The sequence below is a fragment of the Triticum urartu genome, chromosome 6A (assembly GCF_056163025.1).
Source record: "Triticum urartu cultivar PI428250 chromosome 6A, HENAU_Tu73, whole genome shotgun sequence".
In the NCBI taxonomy this organism is placed as follows: Eukaryota; Viridiplantae; Streptophyta; class Magnoliopsida; order Poales; family Poaceae; genus Triticum; species Triticum urartu.
The window spans coordinates 532749091-532762251 of NC_141878.1; the positions used below are offsets into that span (position 1 = coordinate 532749091).

The window sequence follows — 13161 nt, forward strand, 5'->3', positions numbered from 1 at the left end:
TGATGAAGAGATGGCGAAGCCCCGGTCCAGTCGAGATGTCGAAGCCTCGATGTCAGCCGATGAATCGAAGTAGGTCGGCGTGATGGATACCAGCTTGAAGAAGTAATAGCGCGGCCCTGCCGATGCAGGTCGTGACGTGGTCGATGCCGGCTTGATGAAGCGACCGTGCGGCGATGCCAGTATGCCCGCTCCGTGTAATCCGTGGGGCGGCGATGTTGGTGATGATTTATCCTTTGCGATGCCGGACTCTTGTTCGGCTTGCCGAGATGATGATCCGAAGAAGTTGAGCTCGGCTCAACAAAGTGATGATGTGTGTAGTGCAGGTCGGCAGCCGTGGAGCAATACCGCCGGACTGGTTTGACACTAGCGTGATGGTGAAGATTACCTCGAAGGAGGCTTAAAATTTTATGGGTATGTGTTTAAAAACAACGCACAATACCATAGAAGAGAATTCCTTAAAAAGGTTGTCCAATATCACGTTCATAAAGAAACATGAATTCTGGTCGGATCCGTACTCGCGCAGAAAACAAATCCGAAAATTGGTCCACTCATCGGAAGTTTTCCGGAGTTTGAACCGTTGGATCTAGCTGAAATTTGGAGGGGTGGTAGATATGGGATTTCCGCAGTATATAACGGTTGGATCTTCCAAAGGACCTCCGATCTGGGCTCTGGAGACCACGCCCTATACTCGTTCAGATTCCCGTTCAGATTTGACAGGGCTCCGGTATATCGTAGATTGTCGGAGATTTCTCCATCGGAACTCGACGAAATCTTCCAGGGTTGTTGTAGACTCAATTCCGCACAATTCCACCAAAGGGATCGTCAAAGCGATGCTCTAAGAGGTGGTGGCAGCGGATACAAGTTTGTTGTTCGGAAAAACAGCACGGTCGCCCGAGGGCAATGTTGACGTTGAGCCCCCGAGCTCCATGGATGATTCCTCCATGATCTTGATAGAGATCGGAGTTGATGTTGATGAAGGCCCTCGTCCGAACATGACGATCAGAGATGGAGCATGGTCCTCGGTCGAGCCAAGGTGACCAGTCGAGCCGGCGACGAAGATGCCGGCATCGCAGTTGACCTGCAGACGAGCCATCAATCCTTTTGTCGATCACACCGCGGAACTCTCAATGAAAGCACCAATGTCAGTGTCAAAACCGGCGGATCTCAGGTAGGGGGTCCCGAACTGTGCGTCTAGGATCGATGGTAACAGGAGGCAGGGGACACGATGTTTACCCAGGTTCGGGCCCTCTTGATGGAGGTAATACCCTACGTCCTGCTTGATTGATATTGATGATATGAGTGTTACAAGAGTTGATCTACCACGAGATCGTAGAGGCTAAAACCCTAGAAGCTAGCCTATGGTATGATTGTTGTCTATATCTCTATCGACTAGCCTAGCCTCGGTTTATATAATACACCAGAGGCCTAAGATAACAAGAGTCCTAGCCGAATAAGCCGGTGGGGTGGAGTCCCTGTCTTGATCGCCAAGTCTTGCGGAATCTTTCTTGTATGCGGCAGCTGTCCGAACTAGCCCATGAGTATGCGGCCATGGGGGTCCTCGTCCCAATCCAACTGATCGGGAGACGATGTGATGAGTACCCCTAGTCCAGGACACCATCACCCGGGTCGAGAGATATGAAATCTCCGACAAGTTCTTTAGCTGTAAGATGGAGGAAAATAGTTCTATCAGTGAGCACATACTCAGAATGTTTGGGTTGCATAACCGCTTGACTCAGCTGGGAGTTAATCTCCCGGATGACGCGGTCATTGACAGAATCCTTCAATCGCTTCCATCGAGCTACAAGAGCTTTGTGATGAACTTCAATATGCAGGGGATGGAAAAGACCATTCCTGAGGTGTATTCAATGCTGAAATCAGTAGAGGTGGAAATCAAAAAGGAACATCAAGTGTTAATGGTGAATTAAACCACTAAGTTCAAGAAAGACAAGGGTAAGAAGAACTTCAAGAAGGACGGCAAGGGAGTTACCGCGCCCGGTAAGCAAGCTGCCGGGAAGAAGCCAAAGAATGGACCCAAGCCCGAGACTGAGTGTTTTTATTGCAAGGAAAGTGGTCACTGGAAGCGGAACTACCCCAAATACTTAGCGGACAAGAAGGCCGGCAACACTAAAGGTATATGTGATATACATGTAATTGATGTGTACCTTACCAGTACTCGTAGTAACTCCTGGGTATTTGATACCGGTGCGGTTGCTCACATTTGTAACTCAAAGCAGGAGCTGCGGAATAAGCGGAGACTGGCGAAGGACGAGGTGACGATGCGCGTCGGGAATGGTTCCAAGGTCGATGTGATCGTCGTCGGCACGCTGCCTCTACATTTACCTACGGGATTAGTTTTAAACCTCAATAATTGTTATTTAGTGCCAGCTTTGAGCATGAACATTGTATCAGAATCACGTTTAATTCGAGATGGCTATTTATTTAAATCCAAGAATAATGGTTGTTTTATTTATATAAAAGATATGTTCTATGATCATGCTTCGATGATGAATGGTTTATTGACATTGACAAGTTAAAAGATGAGCGAGTCCGGCTATCTAGCGGCACCGGCCACGTCTCCTTTTATTCCTCTATGTAGTGCGTCACGATGATAAGTCCCGAACGCTCTCCTCTCCCTTTCCCCTCGCTCGCTTCCTCCTCCCTCACCCGCAGAACCCTAGCCGCTCCTCTCCTCTCCCCAGCCGCCACCGGCCACCTCCCAGCCCTCCTCCTCCGCCTCGTCGCCCTCGCCACCTTGAGCTCGCAGCGAGCGCTCTGCTCTGGCGGCGGCGGCGGTGGCCTCTTGTGGCGGAGCAGGAGGGGGAAGATGGTGGCGGCGGCGCCCTCTGGCGGCGGAGGAAGAGGAGGAGGAGGGGGAGATGGTGGCGCCGACGCTTGTTCAGGGACTCGCTCAAGGTGCTCGAGCCCGACATCCAGCATGCCAACAACCTGTGAGTGCCCTCCCCTCCCCCTCCCTCCCACCGAAATAATCCCCTTCCTCAATTTCTTCAGTCTAGGGTGTGATGTTTTCGACTGAATCCGTCTGTCTCCAACAGCCCCGCTGCGTGCCTCTTCCTCTTCCTCCTACAGGGGACCAACTGCAGCCTCGCTGGCGCCCTCGGCCTCCTCATGTTCCCCATCTACAAGGTACTTCTCTTCTCTCTCCGGCTCTGTGGTTTCGTTGCAGAACTTGTGCCATATATATTCGCCACCATCTTCCCCCTCTGGTTATTATTATGGGGGTGGTGACATTGTGCTCTGGTAGTCTGGTTTCATGTTCCCCATCATGGCTCTGGTTCGTGACATGGTGCTTAAAAGCACTCATCCCGTCCTGATTATTCGCATGCAGTTTTTTGTTTTTGTTTTTACTAATTCACTTCTATCGACATTTTTTTTGTATGTCCCTTTTTATGGCCAGCTTGGCCATTTGTTCTGGAAGGAGTCATTCAACTCGGAAAGAAAAAATAATTTGGGATAGTGGTTGTTCTTTGTGTTTTTTTATTGGTTCATTTTTTGCAATTATAGTTGAGAGATCATTCACTTCACCTCTGGAGCCCTGTTTTTTCCATGCAAGACTAGGAGCAACAACTCTCTTTTTTTGGTTATTTCTCCCTCACTTCAGGATGTTTGTTGTTCATTCTTCTTACCTGCATTTCTCCCCCACTCCAACCAGACAATGGGACTGTTGACCGGATGCAAGAGCTTCTTCAAAAAATCCATGCTGATTTCTGGAATCGCAATTTTGTTCAAGGTAAAACTAGCCAAGCCGGAGACTGCTACAACCCTTTTTTTGCAATGTATAGTTGAGAGAATTCGACCCGGCTGTTGTTACTATGGTTGCTATTGTCAATTATAATTTTTCCTGTCATTGATTTGCAGGATATGTCAGCAACAGAAGATGCAAAGAACAGGGCTGCATACACAAGGGAAAGGAAGCAAATTTTTATTATACTACAGGGGCTAGGGGGTCGACTGGTAAGCATATGGATGTGTTTTTCCTCAGCAGCAACTCTCTTTTTTTGGTTATTTCTCCCTCACTTCAGGATGTTTATTGTTCATTCTTCTTACCTGCATTTCTCCCTCACTCCAACCAGACAATGGGACTGTTGACCGGATGCAAGAGCTTCTTCAAAAAATCCATGCTTTCAGATATTGCAAGGAAGGCTTTCCTTCACAAAGTATGTGCCTCTTTTCGGTAGCTTTCAGCTTGTACTATGTCCTTACATGTATTGAACCTAGAAAAAATATGCATTCATCTGCATTTATGTTATTGTTTTTTTGCGGGTGAGCACATATGTTAATACCGTGTTTTTATTTGCCTCTTTTGTGATAGTTTAAGGTGAAAAAAAAGTATTTATAATTGTGACATGGACTACAGACTTTCCCTATGTTTTTAGGTGTGACGGTTGGTGTCTTGACCACTGATATATGTGTCTGGATTTAGTTGATATACGCCTACTGTGTTTCAGGCGTGGTGTTCTTTCTTGAATAAATTGGCAGATGCTTGCTTCTGTTAATTAAAGCTTCTGCATTAGGAGGTACTGCGTTGTGCTTGAATGCAATGTCTTGGTTTAGAGAGCAGCCAAGCCCAGTCAACAATTAGTACAAGTAGTTATGAGATGAGGCAGCGGACAACAGAGAGAGCCAGTCGCTGTATATGCAATGCATGAAAGTGGATGTTGATTCCATTCAAGTAATGAATAAATAGTACTCCCTCCGTCCCACAATATAAGATGTTATAAGAGAACTTAGGCAATGGGACTGTTGACAGGGTGCAAGAGCTTCTTCAGAAAATCCATGCCGCTTTCCGAAATTGCAATTTTGCTCAAGGTAAAACCAGCCAAGCTAGATGCCAGTCCGTTCCTGCATTGTCGTTGACACAGTTAGGTTCAAACCTGTCTGATCATCTCCTGTAATATGAAAATAATATTAGCTCTTAGATCAATTCAGTTCTTGTAGCACAGCATTCAAACACTTGATGATTTTCCTCTTTGTGCAGCCTTGTTTGAGGCTTTCCTCATTTTAGATCATTCACCTCCGGAGCCCTGTTTTTCCATGCAAGACTAGGAGCAACAGCTCTCTTCTTTTATTTGCTGTTACAACATACAATTGACTTATGCCTAGGTATCATATTGCATTAATAGCCATCTTAGAGTATGGGTCCAGTTATTGCTTAATATGTTGGTTCTATGCTTGAGAGTCTCTTTAGAACTGAAAATTCCATTGGAAATTATTTGTGTTTGTGATACATGGACATGCAACTACAATGGGAAATTGAGTTAAGATACAGTGGACAAGGGATCAGAAATGTTGTTAGTATGACTGATGCCAGCTTGGATTCCCTGGAACCTATTTTCATCTGCTTTTTATGCTTCCATGGTACTGAAATCAGTTAATAATGTTAGACATAATTTTATTTTGCGGATTGTGCCTCACTCTCTTTTTATGCATGCTCCTGATGTACTGATTAGTTGTTATAGTGCATATTTTTGAGGCTATCATCAGGTCAGTGGTTATATGTTGTAAATTTTTCATGGTACTGTTGTAAATTTTTCTTTTGCGTTGCTCCTTTCATGTCTGTTTTTTTAGGAAACTATTTGAACTCTTCCACAGGTCAGTGGTTATATGTTGTTTTTCTTTAGAAGTTTTCTTGCTATGATGAAGTGCACCCTAGGTCCTCGAACTATTTCAGAGGTGTCACGTAGCTTGTCTATGGCAGCTACTGATGAGAATACACATCTATTTATTCCATTGATGAGACCTGTCAAATTTCAGTGCTTTTGTGTTTTAGTCCATGAAAGCTTGTCCTTCTACTGTAAAACAATAGGGATTTCGTTTCTTATGTCTTGGGGTAAAAAATTTGTCATGTTTTCCCTTTAGATGTGGTTCAGTATAGAAAAATATAATTTATGTTGAATCTATAGGATCTGTGCTAAATCTACAGCTACTATTCTGTAAGGTATGCAAGATTTTACCTTTCTGATATGGCTGTAACCCGTAGCAATTGTGCTAAATCCAAAGCTATTATCCTCTTCTGTTCCAGATAGTATGGCGGAGATCTAGAAGAAGGTCCATAGACTGTTCGCCTATGGGAATCACGACCACTGAAGAGAGTATATGACCCATATTCACCTCGTCATGTGTCTTCAGATACAACCCGCTTCAGAGACATGCCTAGGTAGCTACCCTATGCCCAGTTTTACAATTCCTCTGCGTTCTCTAGCTAAAGACAACATAATCAGATTACTTTGTAAATAGCACATTGCATGTATGGTTTACTGTTGCAAATTGTTTATAAATTATCCTTGGTTCTCTTGCCCCCCCCCCCCCTTTTAGTTTGGCTTCGTTGATTGATGATGAATTTACAACAATATGGGGTAGAAGCTGTTTATTCTGTTTGAACTAAATCAGTCTCAAGTTAAAATACAGAAGCCCTGGATATGTTTATACCATCCCTGAAAATACTGGGTTTGGATTTTTATGTATGTGTAGTATGTATGTCCTATAAAAATCAAATCATGAAGATGTTTCTTCAATGGAAAAAGTTGTTTTCTTCCTGCTTTAATGTCTTCTATAACATCCCTATTTAGTAACGGTTTTATAGGAGGCCACATTCATGATTCTGTACTAAATTCTTCATAACCTTTCCATGATTATTGGAGTACAATTCTCACAGGTGAGCATGTGGAATATTTGTTATTTACCCTGCTATTATATCTCTCACCATTTTTTGACCTTTAGCTAATATACCATGTATGTTATTAGAAGATGCAGATTGTTCCAACAGTAGTGAGGGTTCCTTATAGAATAGTATAATGCTAACAAGGCTGGGGATTCCAAAAGCTGGATATCATCGCTACAATAAGATTTCCGTATGATACTACTGAAACTAAATTGCCTTTCATAATTTCTATAAACTTGACTGGGAATGTTAATTATCAAATATTAATTACTCTAGAGTTCTCATACTGAAAATAGGCACATGAATCCAAAAGCTGAAGCAATAGTTACCACTTTAATTCCTGCGGGTCTGTACGCTGGTTATGTTAGTAATCACCCCAAAAATAGGTTCTTGGATATTATTTTGCTGACAAATCTGATGTTGTTTCCTTCAACTATCATTAGGTAACACAGACATCACTAATTGTTTCCGCCAATCAAAGTATTACAGAACTTTTGACAGTTTACATGCTTTGATTATAAGCTTGATTACATGCTTTGATTATGAGCCTGGGAAGCAGGCTTGTTTGTCATATGAACCACATGCTACTGCAGGCTTGCTTGTGTTCTTTTCTTAGGGTCCGCCACTCTTGGGTGCCCTTTTGGTTAATGGTCTAGGTGTTTCCTTGCATGATTGCTGCTGCAGGGTTGTAGTCGTACCGGTGGCCATGATTACTCCTCATCAACTTCGTCGTGCTCATGTGGACTATTTATTTCCAGCAACGCCATCAAACCTTCAGAGGTACTGTCCCGCTCACCGTGGTCTGGTTTTGTATCAGTTCACCACCCATAGCAATCATCTATTTTTCCGTTGAAGGTTTCTCTCCGGTTTCCTGCGTCTGTATGCTGATTTGGTCATGGAATTCGAGCACCTCTGGTTTGTCTATTTTCATGGAATGCCACTCTCAAATTAGTCTGGGGTACTGAGCTTTGACCTAAATCCCCAATCAAAACAGATTCCCCATTCCCCAGTCCTCTCTCTGCCCAGCGCCAGTTCCGCCGTCGACTCTGACAAGCGTTCACCAACAACTGCCGCAAAAAAGGTGATTCAAAGCCTGGCTTGTTGTCTCCTTCATTGTCTCCTTCCGCCTCACGGCAATTTCACTCTTCAAACTGAGATCCAAGGTGGTGCTTATGGAGAACATGGACATTGGTGTAACTGACGGTGAGTGGTCGAGCAAACCACCTGGACAGGCAAGGAAACAAAAAAGAACAACGATTTAGCCCATTATCGAATATGACAAGAGCAAGGAAATATGTAACCTCGCAGGTTGGCGGAACTTTATCTGCACAAGTTTTCTCACTCATTGCGCATGTGCAAATTCTGTTCCTCTGCATATTAGTTTTACCATTTGGTGTACAAAAATATTGTTCACCCTACAAAAAATGTATTTGTTCATAAGCTTCTTAGAACACTTTGTATTGTAGCTAATCATTTCCATATGCTCTAATCGGTATCTACGTATTTTTATACTCACTCTATCAGTGCTTGGTTTGAATTCGCTCTTTGCGCCATTGGCGCAACGGGTCATCTAGTTCTTAATGAATCTCGAGCGTAATGCTACACATATTCATAGTGTGAATACCAAAAGATGTAAGGTTGATAATGATAGTCCCACATACTTGTGGCACTGCCGCCTTGGTCACATAGGTGTCAAACGCATGAAGAAGCTCCATGCAGATGGATTTTTAGAGTCTCTTGATTACGAATCATTTGACACGTGTGAACCATGCCTCATGGGTAAAATGACCAAGACTCCGTTTTCAGGAACAATGGAGCGAGCAACCAACTTATTGGAAATCATACATACTGATGTGTGCGGTCCAATGAGTGTTGAGGCTCGCGGTGGCTATCGTTATGTTCTCACCCTCACTGATGACTTGAGTACATATGGGTATGTCTACATAATGAAACACAAGTCTGAGACCTTTGAAAAGTTCAAGGAATTTTAGAGTGAGGTTGAGAATCAACGTGACAAGAAAATCAAGTTCTTGCGATCAGATCGTGGGGGAGAATACTTGAGTCACGAATTTGGTACACACTTAAGAAAATGTGGAATAGTTTCACAACTCACGCCGCATGGAACACCTCAGCGTAATGGTGTGTCCGAACATCGTAATCGCACTCTATTGGATATGGTGTGATCTATGATGTCTCTTACCGATTTACCGTTGTCATTTTGGGGCTATGTTTTAGAGACTGCCGCATTCACTTTAAATAGGGCTCTGTCTAAATCCGTTGAGACGACACCGTATTAATTATGGTTTGGGAAGAAACCTAAGCTGTCATTTCTAAAAGTTTGGGGATGCGATGCTTATGTCAAGAAACTTCGACCTGAAAAGCTCGAACCCAAGTCGGAAAAATGCGTCTTCATAGGATACCCTAAAGAAACTGTTGGGTATACCTTCTACCTCAGATCCGAAGGCAAGATTTTTGTTGCCAAGAATGAGTCCTTTCTAGAGAAAGAGTTTCTCTCGAAAGAAATAAGTGGGAGGAAAGTAGAACTTGATGAAGTATTACCTCTTGAACCGGTAAGTGGCGCAGCTCAAGAAAATATTCCTGAGGTGCCTGCACCGACTAGAGAGGAAGTTAATGATGATGATCATGAAACTTCAGATCAAGTTACTACTGAACTTAGTAGGTCCACGAGGACACGTTCCGCACCAGAGTGGTACGGCAACCTTGTCTTGGAAATCATGTTGTTAGACAACGGTGAACCTTCGAACTATGAAGAAGCGATGGCGGGCCTGGATTCCGACAAATGGCTGGAAGCCATGAAATCCGAGATAGGATCCATGTATGAAAACGAAGTATGGACTTTGACTGACTTGCCCGATGATCGGCGAGCCATAGAAAATAAATGGATCTTTAAGAAGAAGACAGACGCGGATGGTAATGTGACCATCTATAAAGCTCGGCTTGTCGCTAAGGGCTATCGACAAGTTCAAGGGGTTGACTATGATGAGACTTTCTCACCCGTAGCGAAGCTGAAGTCTGTCCGAATCATGTTAGCAATTGACGCATTCCATGATTATGAGATATGGCAAATGGACGTCAAAACGGCATTCCTTAATGGTTTCCTTAAGGAAGAATTGTATATGATGCAGCCGGAAGGTTTTGTCGATCCTAAGAATGCTGACAAGGTGTGCAAGCTCCAACGCTCGATTTATGGGCTGGTGCAAGCATCTCGATGTTGGAACATTCATTTTGATGAGATGATCAAAGCGTTTGGGTTTATGCAGACTTATGGAGAAGCTTGCATTTACAAGAAAGTGAGTGGGAGCTCTGTAGCATTTCTCATATTGTATGTGGATGACATACTGTTGATGGGAAATGATATAGAATTCTTGGAAAGCATAAAGGCCTACTTGAACAAGCGTTTTTCAATGAAGGACCTTGGAGAAGCTGCTTATATATTAGGCATCAAGATCTATAGAGATAGATCGAGACGCCTCATTGGTCTTTCACAGAGTACGTACCTTGACAAGATATTGAAGAAGTTCAAAATGGATCAGTCAAAGAAGGGGTTCTTGCCTGTATTGCAAGGTACGAGATTGAGCACGGCTCAATGCCCGACCACGGCAGAAGATAGAGAAAAGATGAGTGTCGTCCCCTATGCCTCGGCCATAGGGTCTATCATGTATGCTATGCTGTGTACCAGACCTGATGTAAACATTGTCATAAGTTTGGTAGGAAGGTACCAAAGTAATCCCGGCATGGAACACTGGACAGCGGCCAAGAATATCCTGAAGTACCTGAAAAGGACTAAGGACATGTTTCTCATGTATGGAGGTGACGAAGAGCTCGTCGTAAAGCGTTATGTCGATGCTAGCTTAAACATAGATCTGGATGACTCTAAGTCACAAACCGGATACGTGTATATTTTAAATGGTGGGGCAGTAAGCTGGTGCAGTTGCAAGCAAAGCGTTGTTGCGGGATCTACATGCGAAGCGGAGTACATGGCAGCCTCGGAGGCAGCACAAGAAGCAGTTTGGGTGAAGGAGTTCATTACCGACCTAGGAGTCATACCCAATGCGTCAGGCCCGATGACTCTTCTGTGACAACACTACAGCTATTGCCCTTTCCAAGGAGCCCAGGTTTCACAGGAGGACCGGGCATATCAAGCGTCGCTTCAACTCCATTCGTGAAAGTGTTCAAAATGGAGACATAGAGATTTGTAAAGTACATACGGACGTGAATGTGGCAGATCCGTCGACTAAACCTCTCCTTAGAGCAAAACATGATCAACACCAGAACTGCATGGGTGTTCGATTCATCACAATGTAACTAGAATATTGACTCTAGTGCAAGTGGGAGACTATTGGAAATATGCCCTAGAGGCAATAATAAAATGTTTATTATTATATTTCTTTGTTCATGATAATTGTCTATTGTTCATGCTATAATTGTGTTATCCGGAAATCGTAATACATGTGTGAATACATAGACCACAACATGTCCCTAGTGAGCCTCTAGTTGACTAGCTCGTTGATCAAAAGATAGTCATGGTTTCCTGACTATGGATATTGGATGTGATGGACAAGACCCAATCCTAAGCATAGCTCAAAGATCGTGTAGTTCGTTTGCTGTAGCTTTTCCGAATGTCAAGTATCATTTCCTTAGACCATGAGATTGTGCAACTCCCGGATACCGTAGGAGTGCCTTGGGTGTGCCAAACGTCACAACGTAATTGGGTGATTATAAAGGTACATTACAGGTATCTCCGAAAGTATCTGTTGGGTTGGCACGAATCGAGACTGGGATTTGTCACTTCGTATGACGGAGAGGTATCTCTGGGCCCACTCGGTAATGCATCATCATAATGAGCTCAATATGACCAAGTGGTTGATCACGGGATCATGCATTACGGCACGAGTAAAGTGACTTGCCGGTAACAAGATTGAACGAGGTATTGGGATACCGACGATCGAGTCTCGGGCAAGTAACGTACCGATTGACAAAGGGAATTGTATATGGATTGATTGAATCCTCGACATCGTGGTTCATCCGATGAGATCATCGTGGAGCATGTGGGAGCCAACATGGGTATCTAGATCCCGCTGTTGGTTATTGACCGAAGATTCGTCTCGGTCATGTCTGTATGTCTCCCGAACCCGTAGGGTCTACACACTTAAGGTTCGGTGATGCTAGGGTTGTAGAGATATTAGTATGCAGTAACCCAAAAGTTGTTCGGAGTCCCGGATGAGATCCAGGACGTCACGAGGAGTTCCGGTATGGTCCGGAGGTAAAGATTTATATATGGTAAGTCAAGTTTTGGCCATCGGGAAGGTTTCGGGGGTTACCGGTATTGTACCGGGACCATCGGAAGGGTCCCGGGGGTCCACCAGGTGGGGCCACCTATCCCGGAGGGCCCCATGGGCTGAATTGGGTGGGGAACCAGCCCCTAGTGGGCTGGTGCGCCCCCCTTGGGCCTGCCCTGCGCCTAGGGTTGGGAAACCCTAGGGGTGGGGGCGCCCCCCACTTGGCTTGGGGGGGAAGCCTCCCTTCGCCGCCGCCCCCTTGGAGATCCATCTCCCTAGGGCCGGCGCCCACCCAAGGCCCCTATATAAAGAGGGGGGAGGGAGGGCAGCCGCACCCCTTGCTCTTGGCGCCTCCCTCTCCCTCCGTAACACCTCTCCTCCCCGCTTGCGCTTGGCGAAGCCCTGCCGGGATCCTGCTGCATCCACCACCACGCCGTCGTGCTGCTGGATCTTCATCAACCTCTCCTGCCCCCTTGCTGGATCAAGAAGGAGGAGACGTCTTCCTAACCGTACATGTGTTGAACGCGGAGGTGTCGTCCATTCGGCACTAGGTCATCGGTGATTTGAATCATGTCGAGTACGACTCCGTCAACCCCGTTCTCTTGTACGCTTCCGCGCGCGATCTACAAGGGTATGTAGATGCACTCCTCTCTCCCTCGTTTCTAGATGACTCCATAGATTGATCTTGGTGATGCGTAGAAAATTTTAAAATTCTGCTATGTTCCCCAATAGTTAGGGTTACATAGAGTCGGTTATAATAGTAGGAGATCTACATATCCGTATCGCCAAGCTTGCCTTCCACGCCAAGAAAAGTCTCTTCCGGACACGGGACGAAGTCTTCAATCTTGTACCTTCATAGTCCAGGAGTCCGGCTGAAGGTATAGTCCGGCCATCCGGACACCCCCTAATCCAGGACTCCCTCAGTAGCCCCCGAACCAGGCTTCAATGACGATGAGTCCGACGCGCAGATTGTCTTCGGCATTGCAAGGCGGGTTCTCCTCCAAATTTCGTGTACCTGGTGAATAAAGTCCGGTTTCTTATGAATGTTGCGCTCCTTGGCTTCTACGCCCAATAATGGTCGTCTCCCACGTGTCAAACGAATATGAGAAGTCTGAGTGTTTCTACATCCACACCCCTAGCCGCGTAAATGAGCCGCCCATTTAAGGGGACGAGGATTTAGAT

The 13161-nt window shown here is 45.0% G+C and overlaps 1 protein-coding gene across 1 annotated transcript; it reads left to right on the plus strand.

The window, feature by feature from the left end:
* Positions 1–1005: 1005 nt before the first annotated feature.
* On the plus strand, positions 1006–8194 carry LOC125514699 (uncharacterized). Its single transcript, XM_087530716.1, has 8 exons — positions 1006–1033; positions 2597–2948; positions 3054–3144; positions 3671–3748; positions 3877–3972; positions 4092–4175; positions 5922–7459; positions 7535–8194. Exons 1-7 carry the CDS (start codon positions 1006–1008, stop codon positions 5931–5933), a joined length of 741 nt encoding a protein of 246 aa, XP_087386842.1. The 3' UTR covers positions 5934–7459; positions 7535–8194.
* Positions 8195–13161: the final 4967 nt, after the last annotated feature.

Excerpts from the sequence above, each read along its gene's own strand:
- LOC125514699 (XM_087530716.1), top strand. The coding sequence starts at position 1,006 with ATGGAGCATGGTCCTCGGTCGAGCCAAG. Across the intron at positions 3,145-3,670 it reads TCATGTTCCCCATCTACAAG|ACAATGGGACTGTTGACCGG; the intron begins GTACTTCTCTTC and ends CACTCCAACCAG. Across the intron at positions 3,973-4,091 it reads AGGGGCTAGGGGGTCGACTG|ACAATGGGACTGTTGACCGG; the intron begins GTAAGCATATGG and ends CACTCCAACCAG.